This window comes from Conger conger, chromosome 3 (assembly GCF_963514075.1).
Source record: "Conger conger chromosome 3, fConCon1.1, whole genome shotgun sequence".
Taxonomy (NCBI): domain Eukaryota; kingdom Metazoa; phylum Chordata; class Actinopteri; order Anguilliformes; family Congridae; genus Conger; species Conger conger.
This window is the reverse complement of record NC_083762.1, coordinates 1,344,969-1,367,961: the sequence shown is the minus strand read 5'-3', so window position 1 is coordinate 1,367,961 and position 22,993 is coordinate 1,344,969. Positions and strand designations below refer to the sequence as shown.

At 48.9% G+C, this 22,993-nt stretch overlaps 1 protein-coding gene across 4 annotated transcripts in view; it reads left to right on the top strand.

Moving 5' to 3' along the window:
• Window positions 1-18,433: 18,433 nt before the first annotated feature.
• The window catches only part of LOC133124880 (cytoplasmic polyadenylation element-binding protein 4-like), a 29,342-nt gene continuing 24,782 nt past the window's right edge, over window positions 18,434-22,993 (top strand). For 3 of the 4 annotated variants that reach the window (XM_061236426.1, XM_061236425.1, XM_061236423.1), the window contains exons 1-2: window positions 18,434-18,840; window positions 19,544-20,710. In XM_061236426.1, coding sequence (XP_061092410.1) covers window positions 19,598-20,710 — 1,113 coding nt within the window. In that variant the 5' untranslated portion in view covers window positions 18,434-18,840; window positions 19,544-19,597. The remainder of the gene's footprint in view (window positions 18,841-19,543; window positions 20,711-22,993) is intronic. The other variant, XM_061236424.1, reaches the window with a different exon arrangement.

Genomic DNA, 22,993 nt, shown 5'->3' with positions numbered 1-22,993 from the left:
TGCAGCTCACTGATTCTGTGTGTGTGTGAGTGTGTGTGTGTGTGAGCGTATGAGTGTGTGTGTGTGTGTGTGTGTGAGTGTGAGTGTGTGCGTGTGTGTGTGTGTGTGTGAGTGTGTGTGTGTAGGTGTATGTGTGTGTGTGCGTGCGTGCGTATGTGTGTGCATGCAGTGTGTATGTGTGAGCGTGTTTGTGCGTATGTGTGAGAGTGTGTGTGTGCGTGAGTGTGTGAGTGTGCGTGAGTGTGTGTGTGAGCGTATGAGTGTGTGTGTGAGCATGTGCGTGTGTGAGTGTGTGTGTGAGCGTATGTGTGTGTGTGTGTGTGAGTGTGTGTGTGTGTGCGTGCGTATGTGTGTGCTTGCAGTGTGAGCGTGTTTGTGTGAGAGTGTGTGTGTGTGTGAGTGTGTGTTTGTGTCTGTGTATGTGTGTATGCAGTGTGTATGTGTGTGTATGTGCGTGCGTTCGTATGTGTGTGTGCATGCAGTGTGTATGTGTGAGCGTGTGCGTGTGTGTGTGTGTGTGAGCATGTGTGTGTGTCTGTGTGTGTGTGTATGCAGTGTGTATGTGTGAGTGTCTGTGTGTATGTGTGTGTGTGAGTGTGCGTGTGTGTCTGTGTGTGTGTATGCAGTGTGTATGTGTGAGTGTCTGTGTGTATGTGTGTGTATGTGCGTGTGTGTGTGTGTGTGTATGTGTGTGTGTGAGTGTGCGTGTGTGTATGTGTGTGTGTGTATGCAGTGTGCACATCAGTTCATATGTCCTTCCATCACTCACCGCCCAAGTGGACTGACTGGGGCACGTAGGGCAGTAGCTGGGGCAGATGGGGTACTTTGGGGCAGTTGTGATGTCCTGAGAGAGAGGTGACACGTAAATGTTTGATGGGGGTACAAACTGCCCCCCCCCCGACCATCTGTTCCCAAACGGGACCAATCAGATTAACAGGGGAGACAGGGACAGAATGACCTGGGCAATACTGCTGCGATCGAGCAAAATATTCTACAGGAACGCCATTTATTCCCCACACGGGAGGCTGCTACAGGAACGCCATTTATTCCCCACACGGGAGGCTGCTGCTGCTGCAGGGTTCAGGCCCAGGCCCAGGCCCAGGCCTGGTGAGGCCAGGACAAACAAGTGACCAGAGAGACAGAGAGCATAACTCAGCCCCTTAATCATTAAATACCTACTTTAGTTCATTTTACAATTAACGAGCACGCCAGTGTAATGTTCACACAGATGAACGAGTCATAAGCACCAAAATACAGTCTCGTGTCACTATCACTGGACTCGCTCCATCAACAGTGAAATGGTAATCAATGGAGATGCTGTGACCTTTAGTGTGGATGGAGGATGGAGACGCTGTGACCTTTAGTGTGGATGGAGGATGGAGACGCTGTGACCTTTAGTGTGGATGGAGGATGGAGACGCTGTGACCTTTAGTGTGGATGGAGACGCTGTGACCTTTAGTGTGGATGGAGGATGGAGACGCTGTGACCTTTAGTGTGGATGGAGACGCTGTGACCTTTAGTGTGGATGGCGGATGGAGACGCTGTGACCTTTAGTGTGGATGGAGACGCTGTGACCTTTAGTGTGGATGGCGGATGGAGACGCTGTGACCTTTAGTGTGGATGGAGACGCTGTGACCTGTAGTGAGGATGGAGGCGCTGTGACCTTTAGTGTGGATGGAGGCGCTGTGACCTTTAGTGTGGATGGAGACGCTGTGACCTGTAGTGAGGATGGAGACGCTGTGGCCTTTAGTGTGGATGGAGACGCTGTGACCTTTAGTGTGGATGGAGACGCTGTGACCTTTAGTGTGGATGGAGGATGGAGGCGCTGTGACCTTTAGTGTGGATGGAGGATGGAGGCGCTGTGACCTTTAGTGTGGATGGAGGATGGAGGCGCTGTGACCTTTAGTGTGGATGGAGGATGGAGGCGCTGTGACCTTTAGTGTGGATGGAGGATGGAGGCGCTGTGACCTTTAGTGTGGATGGAGGATGGAGGCGCTGTGACCTTTAGTGTGGATGGAGGATGGAGGCGCTGTGACCTTTAGTGTGGATGGAGGATGGAGACACTGTGACCTTTAGTGAGGATGGAGGATGGAGACACTGTGACCTTTAGTGAGGATGGAGGATGGAGACACTGTGACCTTTAGTGAGGATGGAGGATGGAGGCGCTGTGACCTTTAGTGAGGATGGAGGATGGAGACACTGTGACCTTTAGTGAGGATGGAGGATGGAGGCGCTGTGGCCTTTAGTGTGGATGGAGGATGGAGATGCTGTGACCCTTAGTGAGGATGGAGACGCTGTGACCTTTAGTGAGGATGGAGACGCTGTGATGAAAAGGGCGATGTTAAACGGGGGCGGGCGGGCGGTGACTCACTCCGGAGTGGGGTCAGGGGCGAGGCCACCGTCGCCGTAGAGACGGATGACTCACCGGACGCTACGTTTCCGCTGATCCCTCCCCAAACACCACGCGACCCGCCACACGCTCGCTCGTTGGTTTCCGCTGCGCACACGGAGGAGTGCTCGGCTGTCATATTGTTGTTTTTTTTAACTGTCGACGTCCTTGTAATCTAAAGGTTACGGGTTTCATTCCCGGGTAGGACACAGCTGCTGTGCTCTTGAGCTAAAGGTGCTCAACCTTGATTACTTCACTTAATATCCAGCAGTATAAATGGGTATTGTCAAAATGCAAAAACGTTGCATCAGTTGCTCTGGACAAGAGATTGTGCTATAAATGGCAGTAATGTAAAATAATGTAATTTAGTGTAACAAGCTCTAATGAATGTGTTTAACCCCCCGCTCACCTCTAATGAGCGTGTTCTTGTTGTTCCACTTGCCATTAGATTAATAATGAATTTGTACCATTTTTGTTTATAAAAAGGTACTTATTTCTTGCAAACAAAATTATATTGTACCTTTCAGGGTATATTTGGGAAATGTGTTCCTTAAAGAAGAAGGCCTCCACTGTCCCCTTGTTTCTGTGTGCAGATCCACACTGAACTCCACTGTCACCTTGTTTCTGTGTGCAGATCCACACTGAGCTCCACTGTCCCCTTGTTTCTGTGTGCAGATCCACGCTGAACTCCACTGTCCCCTTGTTTCTGTGTGCAGATCCACGCTGAACACCACTGTCTCCTTGTTCCTGTGTGCAGATCCACGCTGAACACCACTGTCTCCTTGTTCCTGTGTGCAGATCCACGCTGAACTCCACTGTCTCCTTGTTTCTGTGTGCAGATCCACGCTGAACTCCACTGTCTCCTTGTTTCTGTGTGCAGATCCACACTGAACTCCACTGTCTCCTTGTTTCTGTGTGCAGATCCACACTGAACTCCACTGTCTCCTTGTTTCTGTGTGCAGATCCACGCTGAACTCCACTGTCTCCTTGTTTCTGTGTGCAGATCCACGATGAACGCTGGCCAGTAGTGCAGTGGACGTACAGCCCTGAGCTGATCAATCAATCAATCTGTCCATCAATCAGCCCAGCGCAGCGAGGTCTATACTGGCTCTTCAGGGCCCTGCTGGGGCGTGGTCCTGTGATTATAGCACACAGCATCACAGGGTGATACACACCTACCCCCTCACACACACCGGGGCTGATACACACACCTACCCTCTCACACACACCGGGGCTGATACACACACCTACCCCCTCACACACACCGGGGTGATACACACACCTACCCTCTCACACACACCAGGGTGATACACACCTACCCTCTCACACACACCAGGGCTGATACACACACCTACCCTCTCACACACACCGGGGTGATACACACACCTACCCTCTCACACACACCGGGGCTGATACACACACCTACCCTCTCACACACACCAGGGCTGATACACACACCTACCCTCTCACACACACCGGGGTGATACACACACCTACCCTCTCACACACACCGGGGTGATACACACACCTACCCTCTCACACACACCGGGGTGATACACACACCTACCCTCTCACACACACCGGGGCTGATACACACACCTACCCCCTCACACACACCGGGGTGATACACACACCTACCCTCTCACACACACCGGGGCTGATACACACCTACCCTCTCACACACACCAGGGCTGATACACACACCTACCCTCTCACACACACCAGGGCTGATACACACACCTACCCTCTCACACACACCGGGGTGATACACACACCTACCCTCTCACACACACCGGGGTGATACACACCTACCCTCTCACACACACCGGGGTGATACACACCTACCCTCTCACACACACCGGGGTGATACACACCTACCCCCTCACACACACCGGGGCTGATACACACACCTACCCTCTCACACAGGTCTACATAAAATTCTTCCAAGAGAATACAGGGGGAAATGGCATTAACTCCATGGTACACAGCTGTAGTCTAAAATAGCTCCTGCACAGGATGTTTAAATAGCTTTGCTCACATTGACAGTGTAGAACAGTCACGGAGGTGTTTAAGAATGGATGCATGTTTAAGGGCGGTGAAAAGACAGAGAGAGATCACGTCACAGGGCCTCTGCGGAGGTCTGGACACGCGTGACGGCTCTCAGTCTCGCTTACGTCCTCCGGAAGATTCTCAAAGCGCTGAGCAGCTGTGCGGCAGGGTGGGACTCTCCTCACTGAGCCCTCTATATTTCATCCAACAACACGTACAACATCTCAGTCTCCTCTTACAGCATCAAACACAACACGTACAACATCTCAGTCTCCTCTTACAGCATCAAACACAACACGTACAACATCACAGTCCCCTCTTACAGCATCAAACACAACAACACGTACAACATCACAGTCCCCTCTTACAGCATCAAACCCAACAACACGTACAACATCTCAGTCCTACTACAGCATCAAACCCAACAACACGTACAACATCTCAGTCCTACTACAGCATCAAACCCAACAACACGTACAACATCTCAGTCCTACTACAGCATCAAACCCAACTGACAAACACTTACAAATACAAGTTCTTAAAAAAATGTCTGTGTACCAAATTGCTGATAATTACAATTAAACTCTTACCAATAGGTTAGAGAGAAATGACCTTTATCTGGTAGAATGCAGTATAAAGTAAGATCTGTGACAGAAGCTATGCAGTTAGCCTTTGGCTACCATGAGCAGTGAGCTGATGTTGGCTGACCAGCTGGGCTCTGGCTGATGTACATATCACCCAATGAGAAAAAGATAAGAAAAGCACAATATAACCCAAGTTTGGGCATGTCACAGGCCAGCCAAACTGTGCAATCAGAAAACGGGGCGGCCTGTAGCCCAGTGGCTAAAGTGCTTGACTGGGACCTGGAATGTTGGTGGTTCAAGCCCCAGTGTAGCCACCATAAGATCAGTGCAGCTGTTGGGCCCTTGAGCAAGGCCCTTAACCCCATATTGCTGCAGAGGGGATTGCCCCCGGCTTAGTCTAATCAACTGTAAGTTGTTTTGCATAAAAGCGTCAGCCAAATAACTGTAATGTAAAAGTTTACAGCTCTATTGCGCAGCTGGCAGAATTAAACAGTACCCTTCGATGAGGTCAGAGGCACCAGAGATAGTTTATAGGCAGCGAGAGTCTGCGGTCATCGTGCTGCTGTGGGAAGCCTGGAGTCGGGCCAGACTCTCAGTGCTGCATAGGGGACAGGATGCCCTCCATCCCAATGATCATCCATCACAAACACAGCGCAGCCAATCTCCCGTCTGCCGCAGCCGGAGATAAGCTCTGAGGTTCCAGGAAAGATCGATAGACGTGTGAAACCCAGCTCCGTGCCGGGTGCGTGGCTGCGCTGTTTTTAGTTTTGTTATGAGACTAAAAATCTTTTCTCTCAGTCACAAATCTTCAGATGAGTCAAACTGCCCCACCTCATTGGCATTCCTTTTGTCTAATTTAGCAAAGAAGAAAAAAAAAGAATAAGATTTTAAGTCTAAACATGAAGCCTAAAGTAATTGTTAAGGTTATTTTGGTATTTGCATTGTGCCTGAATGTATGTTGTTCATTATTGCCTGTCTTAAAGGTACAATAGGTAATATTTTTGTGTTAAAACATTGTTAATGACCATTGTAAATCCCTTCCTATAATTTAAAAAGGCTCACTGACATGTTGATTCAACCTCTGCCTATGTTTATAGTCCTTAATAAATTCTGGTTTCAAAATATACAGTTGAAGGACAGGCACTCTGTACCAAAACGTTGTAAAGCTGTACAATAATTCAAGCTCATTGGTTGAGAATTGGTTCTATTTTCCACAGCCAATGGCGTTTCAATGTCAGAGAAGGGGGAGGGTTAAACAGTGTTATAGTTTGAAGGTGTTTGTTGCTGCAATTTCTCTCTTGACCGTTAAAAGTCCAAAATTACCGATTGTACCTTTAATACTTCATGTCAAAACCAGCACTTTTCCTGGGTTTGCTTCCTGCACAGCAACCACAAACTACAGCGGTACATTTTTTCTCTCAAGTCAAAAATATTAGCTTGTTTGACAAGTGGAATATTCTCACCCCGTTGGCAAATCTTGAAATGAGTCAAACTTTCTCACCTCATGGGCAGTTTTGTTTGTCTCGTTTAGCAAAAAAAAAGTAGAAGAAATAACATTTCAAGTGTAAATATAAGACAGACTTGTTTTGAGTTTTCTGCAGTGAGGCTGAACAGAACCTGCTGTAGCGTGGGACAGGGCTGGTAACTGATCTTTTGGATCAGGGGAAACTGAGCTCTGTGGAGGCTGTTCTGTAAAAGGCTGTGAATTATTGATGAAGGCACTCTGGGGTGAGCTGGGGCAGAAAACCGCTCTGTCAGACTCCCGCTCCAGACAGCGTCAGATCCCATCCCGGGTTTTGGGCCTTGCCTTGCCGGGAACATCACAGTCAGGAGGGGCAGACCTGTCTGTACTGCAGTACTGACGGATGCCATTTTAGCTAAACGCTGACCGCAGTTCAGTTCCTGCTGCAGTACTGATGGGTGCCATTTTAGCTAAAGGCTGATCATTTCATTTAGTGACACACACAGTGTGTTGCTCTGATAAATATGAACATGGCACAGTGAATACACCCGTGTCATAGATATGAACGCTGATCTCATTCTGTAATTCAGGCTCATTTGTGTGCAGATGTAACACACACACACACACACACACACACACACACACACACACACACACACACACAGATGTAAATGATCTGAGGCGATCTGGAGGCTCATCTCACGAGTCGTGCTGCTGTAGTCCATCTGCACGGGCTCGCACGCCCGTTTACTCTCCGCGGCGACGGGAATACGCTCAGCAACCCAATCCTGCCGCTGTCAGCGTAAATGATTGACCAGCACAGGGCCCTGCAGCCCGACTGGAAATAAAATCAGCCAATGAGCGATCAGGACCAACATCAGATCAGCAAAACTATGAAATATGAGCTGGCCTGATTTTCTCATCACTCGTGTGTGTGTGTGTGTGTGTGAGAGAGCAAGATAGTGTGTGTGTGTGTGTGTGTGTGTGTGAGAGAGCAAGATAGTGTGTGTGTGTGTGTGTGTGTGTGTGTGTGTGTGTGTAAGAGCAAGAGAGTGTGTGTGTGTGTATGTGTGTAAGAGCAAGAGAGAAAGTATGTGTGTATGTGTGTAAGAGCAAGAGAGAAAGTTAACGTTAAATGTATAACATTTATATTACAGCACTGAATATCAGGAGATACTGGATCCTTTAAAAGAATTATATTTCTATAATGTTGTCTGCTCATAAATAGCTAAATGAGCAACTGAATATTGTTTTGCTGTGTTCTTGTTTTTTGCACCAACATGATGTTTTTGCTCTTTAAATTGCCCTGTGTGGGATAAGTAAACTTGAATTGAATTGAATTGAATTGAATTGAATTGAATTGAATTGAATTGAATTGAATTGAATTGAATTGAATTGAATTGAATTGAATTGAATTGAATTGAATTGAATTGAATTGAATTGAATTGAATTGAAAGTGATGGTTAGGAGGTCTGGTATCCATCCAGCCCGTACCAGAGTATTCTGGCAGCCCCACGGCATGATGGGTAAGCGGTGCCCACATCAGCGAGGCAGAGACGGGGCTTCAGCCAGTCGGGATGCCAATCAAACGTCTTATCGCACAGCAGTGATAATTAACGCAATGGCGGAGACAGGGCTAAATTAGGGCGTAATTGCAGCTGCTGTAAGTGTGTAGCTGCTGTAAGTGTGTAGCTGCTGCAGCTCCGTGAGCTGCGTGACCTGGCAGCGCGGGCAGGGCTTCGGAGCGGTGGGCGGCGCTGAGAGGCTGAAAGGCCAGCTGGGGTTTTGTTTTCTCGCGCCCAAGAAACATCAGCACAGCCGCTTCTGCCTTCAGCTGACTAATTGAATAATTTGTGCAAAAACAAAGGATGAAGTCGTGCAGAAAGCGGCCTGTGTGGGGGCGGCCTGTAGCCGAGTGGCTAAGGTGCCTGTAGCCTAGTGGCTAAGGAGCCTGTAGCCTAGTGGCTAAGGAGCCTGTAGCCTAGTGGCTAAGGTGCCTGTAGTCTAGTGGCTAAGGAGCCTGTAGCCTAGTGGCTAAGGAGCCTGTAGCCTAGTGGCTAAGGTGCCTGTAGTCTAGTGGCTAAGGTGCCTGTAGCCTAGTGGCTAAGGAGCCTGTAGCCTAGTGGCTAAGGAGCCTGTAGCCTAGTGGCTAAGGTGCCTGTAGTCTAGTGGCTAAGGAGCCTGTAGCCTAGTGGCTAAGGAGCCTGTAGCCTAGTGGCTAAGGTGCCTGTAGTCTAGTGGCTAAGGTGCCTGTAGCCTAGTGGCTAAGGAGCCTGTAGTCTAGTGCCTAAGGTGCCTGTAGCCTAGTGGCTAAGGTGCCTGTAGCCTAGTGGCTACGGAGCCTGTAGTCTAGTGGCTAAGGAGCCTGTAGCCTAGTGGCTAAGGTGCCTGTAGCCTAGTGGCTACGGAGCCTGTAGTCTAGTGGCTAAGGAGCCTGTAGTCTAGTGGCTAAGGTGCCTGTAGTCTAGTGGCTAAGGTGCCTGTAGTCTAGTGGCTAAGGTGCCTGTAGTCTAGTGGCTAAGGAGCCTGTAGTCTAGTGGCTAAGGAGCCTGTAGTCTAGTGGCTAAGGTGCCTGTAGTCTAGTGGCTAAGGTGCCTGTAGCCTAGAGGCTAAGGAGCCTGTAGTCTAGTGGCTAAGGAGCCTGTAGTCTAGTGGCTAAGGTGCCTGTAGTCTAGTGGCTAAGGAGCCTGTAGTCTAGTGGCTAAGGAGCCTGTAGTCTAGTGGCTAAGGTGCCTGTAGTCTAGTGGCTAAGGAGCCTGTAGTCTAGTGGCTAAGGAGCCTGTAGTCTAGTGGCTAAGGTGCCTGTAGTCTAGTGGCTAAGGTGCCTGTAGTCTAGTGGCTAAGGAGCCTGTAGTCTAGTGGCTAAGGAGCCTGTAGTCTAGTGGCTAAGGAGCCTGTAGTCTAGTGGCTAAGGTGCCTGTAGTCTAGTGGCTAAGGAACCTGTAGCCTAGTGGCTAAGGTGCCTGTAGCCTAGTGGCTAAGGAGCCTGTAGCCTAGTGGCTAAGGTGCCTGTAGCCTAGTGGCTAAGGAGCCTGTAGTCTAGTGGCTAAGGAGCCTGTAGCCTAGTGGCTAAGGTGCCTGTAGTCTAGTGGCTAAGGAGCCTGTAGTCTAGTGGCTAAGGTGCTTATAGTCCTAGTGGCTAAGGAGCCTGTAGTCTAGTGGCTAAGGTGCCTGTAGTCTAGTGGCTAAGGAGCCTGTAGTCTAGTGGCTAAGGAGCCTGTAGTCTAGTGGCTAAAGTGCCTGTAGTCTAGTGGCTAAGGAGCCTGTAGTCTAGTGGCTAAGGAGCCTGTAGTCTAGTGGCTAAGGTGCCTGTAGTCTAGTGGCTAAGGAGCCTGTAGTCTAGTGGCTAAGGAGCCTGTAGTCTAGTGGCTAAGGTGCCTGTAGTCTAGTGGCTAAGGTGCCTGTAGTCTAGTGGCTAAGGAGCCTGTAGTCTAGTGGCTAAGGAGCCTGTAGTCTAGAGGCTAAGGTGCCTGTAGCCTAGAGGCTAAGGAGCCTGTAGTCTAGTGGCTAAGGAGCCTGTAGTCTAGTGGCTAAGGTGCCTGTAGTCTAGTGGCTAAGGAGCCTGTAGTCTAGTGGCTAAGGAGCCTGTAGTCTAGTGGCTAAGGAGCCTGTAGTCTAGTGGCTAAAGTGCCTGTAGTCTAGTGGCTAAGGAGCCTGTAGTCTAGTGGCTAAGGAGCCTGTAGTCTAGTGGCTAAGGTGCCTGTAGTCTAGTGGCTAAGGAGCCTGTAGTCTAGTGGCTAAGGAGCCTGTAGTCTAGTGGCTAAGGAGCCTGTAGTCTAGTGGCTAAGGAGCCTGTAGTCTAGTGGCTAAGGAGCCTGTAGTCTAGTGGCTAAGGAGCCTGTAGTCTAGTGGCTAAGGAGCCTGTAGTCTAGTGGCTAAGGTGCCTGTAGTCTAGTGGCTAAGGAACCTGTAGCCTAGTGGCTAAGGTGCCTGTAGCCTAGTGGCTAAGGAGCCTGTAGCCTAGTGGCTAAGGTGCCTGTAGCCTAGTGGCTAAGGAGCCTGTAGTCTAGTGGCTAAGGAGCCTGTAGCCTAGTGGCTAAGGTGCCTGTAGTCTAGTGGCTAAGGAGCCTGTAGTCTAGTGGCTAAGGTGCTTATAGTCCTAGTGGCTAAGGTGCCTGTAGCCTAGTGGCTAAGGAGCCTGTAGTCTAGTGGCTAAGGTGCCTATAGTCCTAGTGGCTAAGGAGCCTGTAGCCTAGTGGCTAAGGTGCCTGTAGTCTAGTGGCTAAGGTGCCTATAGTCCTAGTGGCTAAGGAGCCTGTAGTCTAGTGGCTAAGGTGCCTGTAGCCTAGTGGCTAAGGTGCCTGTAGCCTAGTGGCTAAGGTGCCTGTAGTCCTAGTGGCTAAGGTGCCTGTAGCCTAGCGGCTAAGGTGCCTGTAGTCTAGAGCACTCTCCTTCATTATAATGTCAATAATCCATACATCCCCCATCCCCTCCATACGTAAATGTTTCCCCTCACAGCTTGACTTTAAAATATTAAAAGATCGTCCAGTCTACTGGAGTTAAACAGCAGCCATCCCGCCATGCACCCTGCTCCTGCTGAATGGCTGAAGCTAGGCAGCTCCCTCTCGACTTCAGCTGCTGTGTGGTGAGCGTTCAGGCACAAAATGGCTGCCGTTGCCTCACCCAGGTGGCTGCTACACATTGGCGGTGGTTGAGGTGAGTTTCCCCCTCATCGCTGTAAAGCGCTTTGAATCGCTGGCAGGTGAGACATATATTTTCAGAGCCCCAATGCAGTTACCTTGGCCTGCTACACCAGTGTACACTATGGGTATAAATAGCCACGTACAGTCCCGCCTCTGTCTACTGTCAACTGATTCTGGCATTTCAACCGAACAGATGCAATTTAGCGATTGCATTAGAGCTACGCTCTAAAAGAAATGGTTCCCAGAGGAACCCTGTGGACCTGATCTAGTTAACGGGTTGTTTGTCGCGTAAAACGGTTCTTTGTCTAGGAGTTCTTTTTCACACTTCACACCTGTGACAGAAGGCTCCATAAATAATTCAAAACGGTTCCTCTACGGAATCAAGCCAAAGAACCCGATCAGAACTCTTTTTAGTGAGTGTAGGTGTGACCCAAAGCCCAAGACATAATACCTTGAATGCACTTCACAGCATGTATTTATAAAAACCTGTGTGAAATGCATCGCTGTCGAATGAAAATTACATTGAAATTAATTAGAAAAGAACATGGAGGGTGTCTCGGTGGCGCAGCCTGTAGAGCACTGTCTCTACAGTCTCTCTATACCAGAGGTCACCAACCCTGGTCCTGGAGAGCTACTGGGTCTGCTGGTTTTTGTTTTCACCTTAAAATCAGCACCCTGTTGAGACCCAGGTAACCAGGTGAGGTGAGTTAGCTGTGTAATCATCTGCTCTAATTGATTAATTAAGTGCAGAGTAACAGCGAAAACCAGCAGACCCCGTAGCTCTCCAGGACCAGGGTTGGTGACGTCTGCTCTATACTATACTGTCCAATAAAGCTGAAAAAGGCCAAAAAAATATCTAAAAAGAAAAAAAGAAAAAAAAAGAACATGGGTATTGAGCGCAGACACGGACAAGCTCCAGCCACCCCTCGCTCCCCAATCCTTCGCCTCTGCGTGCAGACTGCAGTCCTGGGCCTTCGCCTCTGCGTGCAGACTGCAGTCCTGGGCCTTCGCCTCTGCGTGCAGACTGCAGTCCTGGGCCTTCGCCTCTGCGTGCAGACTGCAGTCCTGGGCCTTCGCCTCTGCGTGCAGACTGCAGTCCTGGGCCTTCGCCTCTGCGTGCAGACTGCAGTCCTGGGCCTTCGCCTCTGCGTGCAGACTGCAGTCCTGGGCCTTCGCCTCTGCGTGCAGACTGCAGTCCTGGGCCTTCGCCTCTGCGTGCAGACTGCAGTCCTGGGCCTTCGCCTCTGCGTGCAGACTGCAGTCCTGGGCCTTCGCCTCTGCGTGCAGACTGCAGTCCTGGGCCTTCGCCTCTGCGTGCAGACTGCAGTCCTGGGCCTTCGCCTCTGCGTGCAGACTGCAGTCCTGGGCCTTGTGGTTTGCGTGTCATATTTTATTTATTATTGACAGCACACAGCATAAGGGGAATAGCAGCACTCACCATATCAGCAGACTTGTGAATGGTAATGATGGCAAAGGGCAAAAAGCTAACAGGGAAATTAATTAAAGTCTCTTAAGCAGTGACGGAGATCAGTGAGCGGGTTAAAGAGGTAGGTTCAGAAAGAGGTTTGAAGTTGTTGAGAAGCCATATTTGTATCTGTTTAGAGCGAAGGCCAGGCCATATTAGATGTCTAATGAATCTCTTGGTTTGTGCGTTTCAGAGGACCCAATGCCATTGTAAAAACAGTGATGTTTTCCATAATTTACTTAAATTATCTGGTCTGTGATTACATTTTATTCATTTTATTTGTATAGCACTTTTTGCAAATGGCGTTGTCACAAAGCACCTTTTTACAAATCCTGGCACAACCCCCCCCAAGCACACACCTAGGGCATTATCCAAAAGCACACACCTAGGGCATTATCCAAAAGCACACACCTAGGGCATTATCCAAAAGCACACACCTAGGGCATTATCCAAAAGCACACACCTAGGGCATTATCCAAAAGCACACACCTAGGACATTATCCAAAAGCACACACCTAGGGCATTATCCAAAAGCACACACCTAGGACATTATCGGAAAGCACACTGCAGTATGAGTGCTCGCTCTGTAAACCTCAATGCTAGTGTAACGCTGCTTACACTTTATAGCTCCTGAGTTAGTGTCCATCTTGGCTTTCTGTTGGGTCACTGAGCTGGGCTTTCTGTTGGGTCACTGAGCTGGGCTTTCTGTTGGGTCACTGAGCTGGGCTTTCTGTTGGGTCACTGAGCTGGGCTTTCTGTTGGGTCACTGAGCTGGGCTTTCTGTTGGGTCACTGAGCTGGGCTTTCTGTTGGGTCACTGAGCTGGGCTTTCTGTTGGGTCACTGAGCTGGGCTTTCTGTTGGGTCACTGAGCTGGGCTTTCTGTTGGGTCACTGAGCTGGGCTTTCTGTTGGGTCACTGAGCTGGGCTTTCTGTTGGGTCGCTCCTGAAATGAAGACAACTGAAGTGAAGAATAATAGCAACTTTATCGGGGGGAGTCTTTCTTTACACTTCTCCACCTGCACTTTACATCACTCCCTCTCTCTCTCTCCCTCCCTCTCTCTCACACAATTCCTCCCTCTCTTTCTCTCTCTCTCCTTCTTTCTCTCACTCTTTCTCTCACTCTCCCTCCCTCTCTCTTTTTATGAAATACATACAGTAAATATTGAAAAAGCGTTACATAAAATCTACACACACACATACAGGTAAATAAAACAATTGAGAGGATTTAGTTTAACAGGCAACAAGTTGAACTGTAGCTTTCATATGGGTGGTTTCTCACTGTCCCAGGCTGTGACAGGCTGTTCACCCCTTCACCAAGAATTAATTTCAGCTATTCGGTTTGCCAGGGAAGGAAATTATTTAATGAATTTTGGAAATTTCTTGCAATATGTTTATCTCATTTCCAAATATTTCTCACATTCTAGGAAGAAGTGCATCTGTGTCTCCTCCTCCTCCTGTCTCACAGTGTCTCCACCTCTCCTGTCTCACAGTGTCTCCACCTCTCCTGTCTCACAGTGTCTCCACCTCCTGTCTCACAGTGTCTCCTCCTCCTCCTGTCTCACAGTGTCTCCACCTCCTCCTGTCTCACAGTGTCTCCTCCTCCTCCTGTCTCAGTGTCTCCACCTCCTGTCTCACAGTGTCTCCACCTCCTCCTGTCTCACAGTGTCTCCTCCTCCTCCTGTCTCACAGTGTCTCCTCCTCCTCCTGTCTCACAGTGTCTCCACCTCCTGTCTCACAGTGTCTCCTCCTCCTCCTGTCTCACAGTGTCTCCACCTCCTGTCTCACAGTGTCTCCTCCTCCTCCTGTCTCACAGTGTCTCCACCTCCTCCTGTCTCACAGTGTCTCCTCCTCCTCCTGTCTCACAGTGTCTCCTCCTCCTGTCTCACAGTGTCTCCTCCTCCTCCTGTCTCACAGTGTCTCCTCCTCCTGTCTCACAGTGTCTCCACCTGCTGTCTCACAGTGTCTCCTCCTGTGACATAAATGTTCCTCTTTGCCATGAGGAACTCTTGCCTTTTTCCGCAAAAACAGGCAAATAGTCTAACCAATGATAGATGGCAATAGTCTAACTTATTTAAACAGAGCTGGTAATATATTATCAGCTTACACTAGGATGTCTAGACTCCTGAGTGTGCTCAAAGACTATTGGTTAGTCACTATAGCACACATGCCAAGCAGCCTATATGGACAGTACGCTGTGATTGGCTGGCTCTGACCCCTCTCATGTGTTTTATACACAATACCAGCTCATACCATCAGGGCGGCGCTATTGGACACCCAGTTTAGGCTCAACAGCATAGATCAGATCAATTAAGCTCACACTGAAAGAAAAGTCTTGACAAGTATTTTTGTATTTAGACTTTTACATTAATTTATTTCACATGTCTGCTAAATAATATAAAATATTGCCAATGAGGTGAGACAGTTCTCATTTCAAGGTTTGCCAGTGAGGTAAGAAAAATCTTCAACTCGAATTTAAGTCTCATTACAAGACGAAAACACTGTTAAGACACACTTTTGCGGTGCATGTGAAAACAGCAAGCGCAATCATTGGATTGTGTGCAATAAAAAGGGCAGGTGCAAATATGTTTGAGAATGGGCGGTGTGCAGTAATGAGCATTGGGTAATGGAGGATTATGGGTCATGTAGTTCAATTACGTTTGTATGTAATGTGATGTTGATAAATTAATTTAATATAATAGTGTGAGACAGTGCTGCCTCTGACGAAATACACATTTCTGATGAATCGGATAATATAGCATTGCAATGCGATCTCACCCACTCAGCGAGGAACCATTATATTAACCGATACTCTCATCCCAGCCAGTAAGATAATGAGATTTTTTATAATACACATAGCTGTCACAGACTCAGAAATGCAAATGTGCCAATCCAGATGTAAATTTAGAGAAAGGCTTACAGAATGGTGATGAGAGACGAGCTGCAAATGTAATTACGCCCTCAACCACAGAGCCGTGCAATCCGAGGGGGGCCAGAGCTGAAAAACAGACAGAATTATACCCCGGTAAAAAATGTTTTTTAAATAAATAAATACATAATAATAATAAACTGGACCTGGGGCTCGGCTCTGACAAGGCCCACAGACAGGACACAAATCTGATTTGAAACGAAGGGCTTTTGCATTAAAATAATCCATGAGCTCATTGAACAGATTGTAGAATCTATTGCCGCTGTATACATAGCACACAACAATGAACTCAATGTACCCGGCAGTTGGAAGCAGGGGATTCTGGGATAGGCAGCTCAGCGAAGAGAGAAACGATATCTTTCTCAAAAACATTTCAATAACGCTTGAGATCAGTCAACCGCGGTTTCCCCAGTTTTGTCTACACCGTATCTGCCTGTCCGCTGAAGTTTGGCTGATTGAATAGACGTTCAAAGCCTGCACTGAGGTTGATATAATTTCGAAAGACTTTGAAAAGATCAAAGGTTGCCGGTTCTAAGAGAAAGAGCCAGATAACCCCGAATTCTTCCAATTAGCTGTGTAATGCTACCCTCAGAGAAAGCAGAGGCTAGATTTACTCATTAAAGCCCAGAGATTCACACGGTTCAGAGACACTTCTACTGAAATATTGATTTTTGTTTAAATTCAATGCACACTTATAGCCTTTTATATTTAATTGTGCCAGGATATCCACTCAAACTTTCAATTGTAGTAAAAACTGCCATCTTCATTAGAAGCATGCAAATGAGGAAGAAAATAAGCAGAGGGAAGCATTTCGGTGAAAAGCGGCCTGTTTACACATAACACCAGCATTCCTTTGATTTTTCTTCAGATAAAAAATGACAGAAATGCATGGTACAAGGTTGTCAATGAATTTATACGGATATTAAATATATTCTGAATGTTTTGAGAATTTATTTTAATCAATGCTGCAGTGAAATTCTGCGTGGGATGATCCAGGCACGCAAATGCCTTCCTGTCTTTTATCCAAACAACACACCACGTGCAGTCAGAAGTATGTCCAGCAAAATGGCTTCCAGTTTTCAGAGATTGCACAAGACGAGTTGCTTAAAACTACAAGCGCTTTAGTCAAAAAAAATTTTTTAACAGTCAAACATGTTTAAAAAAACAGAGTTCAGCCATCACCCCCCTTCTCTCTGAAGCACAATGGCACAAACCGTCAAAAGAAAGATTACAACGAAAAAGGCAGGTTTATTTGAGTACGGCCAAAGCATTGTTTTACTTTACTTTGTTCCGTGTTCAGAGAAGACGGATGAAGGCCTTGCAGAGGAATATTATGCGCTCGTAATAACCAGGCCTCAGTGAAAAGAATCAAGCGGTAAGGTGCGATTACGGGCAGAAAATAGCAGCAGCTTACTTTAATGAGATTTCTGGCTGTGGCCACAGCTGTTATCTGTAACACACTCTCCCTGATCTCTGACCCACCAATTTGCGGCCCTCCTGGTAATGAGATTGATCCCTCTTCCCTAAAACAGGGGCAAAGCAGGTGCAAACATCATTTACGAACCAGCGCTCCCCCCCCCCACTCCACTCCCAAACCCCCCCCCCCCACACCCCGACCCCCCCCCCCCAGAAGTGCCTTTCCTGCCTGACAGACAGATACACACACTCACTCACAAACACACACACATTATACAGCCACACTCACACATGCACACACACACATGTTCACAGCCACGCACATACACACACATATACACACACATTTTACAGCCACATAAACTCACACATGCACACCCACATGTTTACAGCCACACACACACATACATACACACACATGTTTTACAACCACACGCACACATTTTAAAGCCACACACACAAACACACACACATGTTTACAGCCACACACACCATTTACAGCCACACACACACACACACGTTTTACACCCATACAGGGACCCGAAGAATTTAAGATAGCTGCTGGGGACATTTGCATCTCAAATTCTCTGCTGCGGTGGCCACTTTGCGCAGTGCCCTGGCTGCATGATAATGTGTTAAAGACACAGGCCCTTTTTGTTCCTGTCTGTGGGTTCGTTTCACACAGCCCTTCCTGTGCTCTGGCCCAGATAAAAGATTACATCTGTCTGGGATGGCCTTAAATCATGCCTGCGTGTCCTTATTTTGGTGATAACACCGTCAGACAGACAGACAGACAGACAGACAGACAGACAGACACACACACACACACACACACACACACACTGCCTGTTGTGCGAGGCTTTAGTCAGAATATGTTATGCTTGGGGAAAGATCCCTAAATTAATTATATGTGGTAAATTATGTAACTTGGAAGCGAACTCAATGCGATTGACACATTCAGGGGTATTTTGGAAAGGAAATGGAAACAACATCAATATTAATTAAGCTTGTCTAGCTTTATTATGTTAAACTGTACCGTAAAAGCCGCGTCGCATAAACCTCCAGCCATAAATTTAAGCTTCACATTTTCTCCATGCAAGATTGTGAAGTCGATAGCCCCTATTTCTTGACGCTTTCCCGGACAACATGATGGTGGACAGACAACTGTCGTCACATAAGGAGAGCCATTTGCGTATCCCATAAATTTATCATGCGCCAAGGACCTTACAAGGCGGAGACATGGAGAGAAAAAGAGGCGTACATCTGTACGCCAGCTGACCCCAAAGGGCGGAGCCACGTCTATGATTGGGCAGAAAAGAGGAAAGTGGGTGGGTGTTACACGTAACATCCAATGAGCCGCCTACCTTCCAGATGGATTGAGTGCGCTGCACAAATCACGACCGTCAGCGGGTGGGGTTATGGGAATGGGGCGGGGTTACAACCGGAAGTGTCTCGCGACTGGTTTGGCTGTCATCTGCTGTAGCTTCGGTAGGTTTCGAGGAGAGAGGACGGTGGTGAGGAAACGCAGGAAAGGAAAAAATATAAATGCAGTAATAAGAAAATGCCAGCCACCATGAAACCGACCACGAAGCATATTTGACTTGTATACGGTTGGCGTTGTATTAATAGAATCTAAAGGACTGACTATCCTTGATGTAAATTTGTTAACGTTAGCTAGCTCGCCGAATAGTTGCAAAAATAAGATAAGGCTGTGTCATTGAGCAATCGGGACACGGACAAGACAGTAATACATCGTGCTAGCTGTCTGTGATTTCTATTTTCTATAGTTTTGCGGAATTTCAAGGATCCATCCAATCGCTGACCAATTAGCCTGCTAAGGGAGCTTAATTTGGAACGGAGCGGATCTCATCGGAGACGTCGCTTTGGAGACAAGGGTACGAAAAGGTGAAAAGTGTTTATTTTTGACGACACCAACGTCGACTTTTTAAGACCCTGCCCGTAAACCCTTTTCCCTACTGGTTACGTAGAAATATATGAAACAGTGGAAAATTTGGCCCAGATCTCGAACAAACCGAAGACGTCATCAGCATTATCTTATGTTAAATGGTTGTTGCTGGTGCCTTTTAAAAGGGAAGATAATTCGAAGGTGTCGGTATCAAGCAATTGACAACACGAACATTAATCGAATTCATTATGTGGGTAGATCATATCTACCTTTCCTAAGTTAGTGGCCGATGACATTTCCAAAGGCGTAGCAAATTATTGTTCGTTTTCTAGCTGACTTGCTGCATGACTGCAAACTAGATCGAATAGAGCAAACGTTAGCTCTAGCTCACAGCTAGCTGCTAACGTTCACTGTATTTGTGTAGCTAATCGCTTACGTATTTCCTTGGACACGCTTCGGGACTAATATGAAGGCATTTGAAAGTAATTATTGTTGGATACGTGTTGTTATTTACATTCTAATCACCAGCGAATTGCCGGACAAAAGTAATTTGATTTTATAATGACAGCAGTGAACTAGATCTGCAGTAGCTATTAAGCTAACTAACTACTAGCTAGTTGTCAGTCGAATTACATTTAATTTCGACAGAACACGTCATCAAATAACTTAAGCGCTTTTCTGTGATTTGTTTCTCTCTTCCAGGAAATTAAGACAACCGAATAAAACACTGTCAGGGGAGAAATACCGGAGCACTAAATGGGGGATTACGGGTTTGGAGTCTTAGTGCAGAACAACACTGGTAACAAATCGGCTTTCCCAGTTAGAATTCACCCACATCTGCAGCCTCCGCACCACCAAAATGCGTCTCCCAGCTCCACGGCTTTTATAAACAACAACACGACCGCTAACGGCAATAATGGTGGATCTGCGTGGCTGTTTCCCGCAGCAGCCGCTCATAGCAACATGCAAGACGAGATCCTGGGGTCAGACAAACCCAAGGCCCAGCAACAGGAAATACAAGAAACGCAAGAAAAGCAGCAGCAGTCTCCAGCCCAGCAGGAAACGGGCATCATCTCGGAGCTGGAGAACGCGAGGTCGGAGGAGAGCAAGGGGGAGAACGGCTCTGTCGACGGTAGTAACGGTAAGGAGAAGCTACGTATGGAGTCCCCCGTTTTGACCGGGTTTGATTACCAGGAGCCGTCGGGCCTGGGAACCGGCGTACAGTCCAGCGCGGCCTCCTCTTCCTCCCTGACCGGCTTCAACAACTGGTCCCCCGGCGTCCCCCCGAACCCGTCTGCCATGATAAACGAAGACGTCAGCTTCTTCAACCCCGCCGCCTCCGCCGCCAGCAACGGGCCGCTGCTTTTCCAGAACTTTCCGCACCACGTCAGCCCCGGGTTCGGCGGAAACTTCTCCCCCCAAATTGGGCCGCTGTCCCAGCACCACCCGCCTCCGCACCCCCACTTCCAACACCCCCACAGCCAGCACCAACCGCACCGGCGCTCCCCGGCCAGCCCCCACCCACCCCCCTTCCCCCACAGGAACGCTGCCTTCGGCCAGGTACCCCACCTGGCCAACAGCCTGAGCAAGGCCGCCTCGCCCTGGGGCAGCTACCAGAGCCCGTCCCCCACCCCCTCCTCCACCTCCTGGAGCCCAGGCGGGGGCTACGGCAGCTGGGGGGGCTCCCAGGGCCGCGAATACCGCCGCGGGCTCAACGGAGGGGTGACGCAGCTCAACTCCATCTCGCCGCTGAAGAAGTCGTTCCCCAACAGCCACGCGTCCTCGCAGAAGTACCCCCGCGCCGGCTTCAACCAGAAGTCCTGGATGGAGGACAGCATGAGCCGCAGCGAGAACATCTTCCCCTTTCAGGTGAGCCGCTGTCCTCTCTATCTCACAAACCCCCACCGAAATGGCCCCTAAGACAGTCTTAAATAGCAGTGTTATTGGGGTTCTATCATGTCAAGGCACTGTTCTTTAGTATGGATGGGCCCCCCTGGTCTTTCGGTGTTGAGTTCGGACCTTTCCAGGGCCGATTGTGGCTGGTAGCTCCTCGGGGGAATGTGCAAATGGCTCCAGCGGCGCCCAGGTCTGATTGCAGACTGGTGCCCGGCCAGAAACACCCCAGAAACACCTCGGAGCCCTAAAATGCTGTGAAATGATAGTGTTAGTGAGGCTGCTGGGTGTCTCATCCCCTGAAGGCCCCGAGGTCTGTAGGTATTCATCCCAGAATGTTCCGGCTCGGGCAGCCCCTCAGGGGAACGCCCGGGCGATTGGCTCATGTCGCCCAGGTCTGATCACATGACCTCAGTGTGAAAGTAAACAGCAGCGATGTCACCTGTCTGGAAGGAGAGAGCGTGCGGGTCTGCGGGCTGTGCATGAAAAACTATATATATATATATGGTTATATATAACAAGTATGCGAAATGCAGGCCTAGGTTGTATTTTTTTTTCCTGTTTTATGCAACCTTGCTGCTGCTCTGCCGTGCCTAATCTGATTATTGGCAGGCTTTCCCGTGGCCTTGTTTGATTGATGCAGCACCGTAATAGATCAAAGCCGTGCGCTGCGACTGCCATGGGCAGGGTGAGTAATGCAATGTTTCCATTCTGGCTCTGAAACACACTGCCATTCTGGCTCTGAAACACACTGCCATTCTGGCTCTGGCTCTGAAGCACACTGCCATTCTGGCTCTGAAACACACTGCCATTCTGGCTCTGAAACACACTGCCATTCTGGCTCTGAAACACTCTGCCATTCTGGCTCTGAAAAACACACTGCCATTCTGGCTCTGGCTCTGAAGCACACTGCCATTCTGGCTCTGGCTCTGAAACACACCGCCATTCTGGCTCTGAAACACTCTGCCATTCTGGCTCTGAAACACTCTGCCATTCTGGCTCTGGCTCTGAAGCACACTGCCATTCTGGCTCTGGCTCTGAAACACACCGCCATTCTGGCTCTGGCTCTGAAGCACACTGCCATTCTGGCTCTGAACGCCATGCCTAGCTGATACAGGAATAGCGCAAGGGCAAGTGAGACTACATCAGCAGATCTGCCGGTCGCCCGCAGCGGGGAGTATTCTCCTGTGCTCCTGCTCCGCGCCTGAGCTCCGCTGAGCAATTAGCGCTCATTCTGGAAGTCGTCAGCTGTTATCACAAACGGATGTGACAGATGCTGTTGTACGTGTGCTTCCTCTCTCCGTCTCTGCGCTCAGATAATGTGCCGTCTGTAATGACCTGTAAAAGACTAAATTCGGAATCGGCTCCCGTTTCCTTGGTTCCCCGAAACCTCAGGCCTCCGGCTTGGTTATGGTGGATAATGAGCTTATTTTATTGATCGGGGATTGACGAGGCAGCTGTGCCGGGTGGGAGGAGCAGGGCCTGCTGGGTAATGTAGTAAAGCTGGGCCTACGAGCCCAAATGCACTGCTGTCTCTGCCTGTACCAGCCTTGGGCTTCCTGCGCTTCTCTGGGGTTTTGTTCATTTTGGGGAATGCAGAAGAACGGTGCATTTAATGCGACAGTGGGTCAGGTGGGTCACTAGCGTGTTAGGACGGTGCATTAGCGTGTTAGCGTGTTAGACATTACATTACATTATTGACATTTGGCAGACGCTCTTATCCAGAGCGACGTACAGTTGATTCGACTTAGCAATGCAGGGTTAAGGGCCTTGCTCAAGGGCTGTGCAGATTTTATTGTGGCTACACCGGGATTAGAACCACCGACCTTGTGTATGCCAGTCATTTACCTTAACCACTACGCTACAGGCCGCCCCGTGTTAGGACAGTGGGTCAGGTGCGTTGGCGTGTTAGGACGGCGGGTCAGGTGCGTTAGCGTGTTAGGACGGTGGGTCAGGTGCGTTAGCGTGTTAGGACGGTGGGTCAGGTGCGTTAGCGTGTTAGGAAGCTGGGTCAGGTGCGTTAGCGTGTTAAGACGGTGGGTCAGGTGCGTTAGCGTGTTAGGACGGTGGGTCATGTGCGTTAGCGTGTTAGGACGCTGGGTCAGGTGCGTTAGCGTGTTAGGACGCTGGGTCAGGTGCGTTAGCGTGTTAGGACGCTGGGTCAGGTGCGTTAGTGTGTTAGGACGCTGGGTCAGGTGCGTTAGCGTGTTAGGACGCTGGGTCAGGTGCGTTAGCGTGTTAGGACGGTGGGTCAGGTGC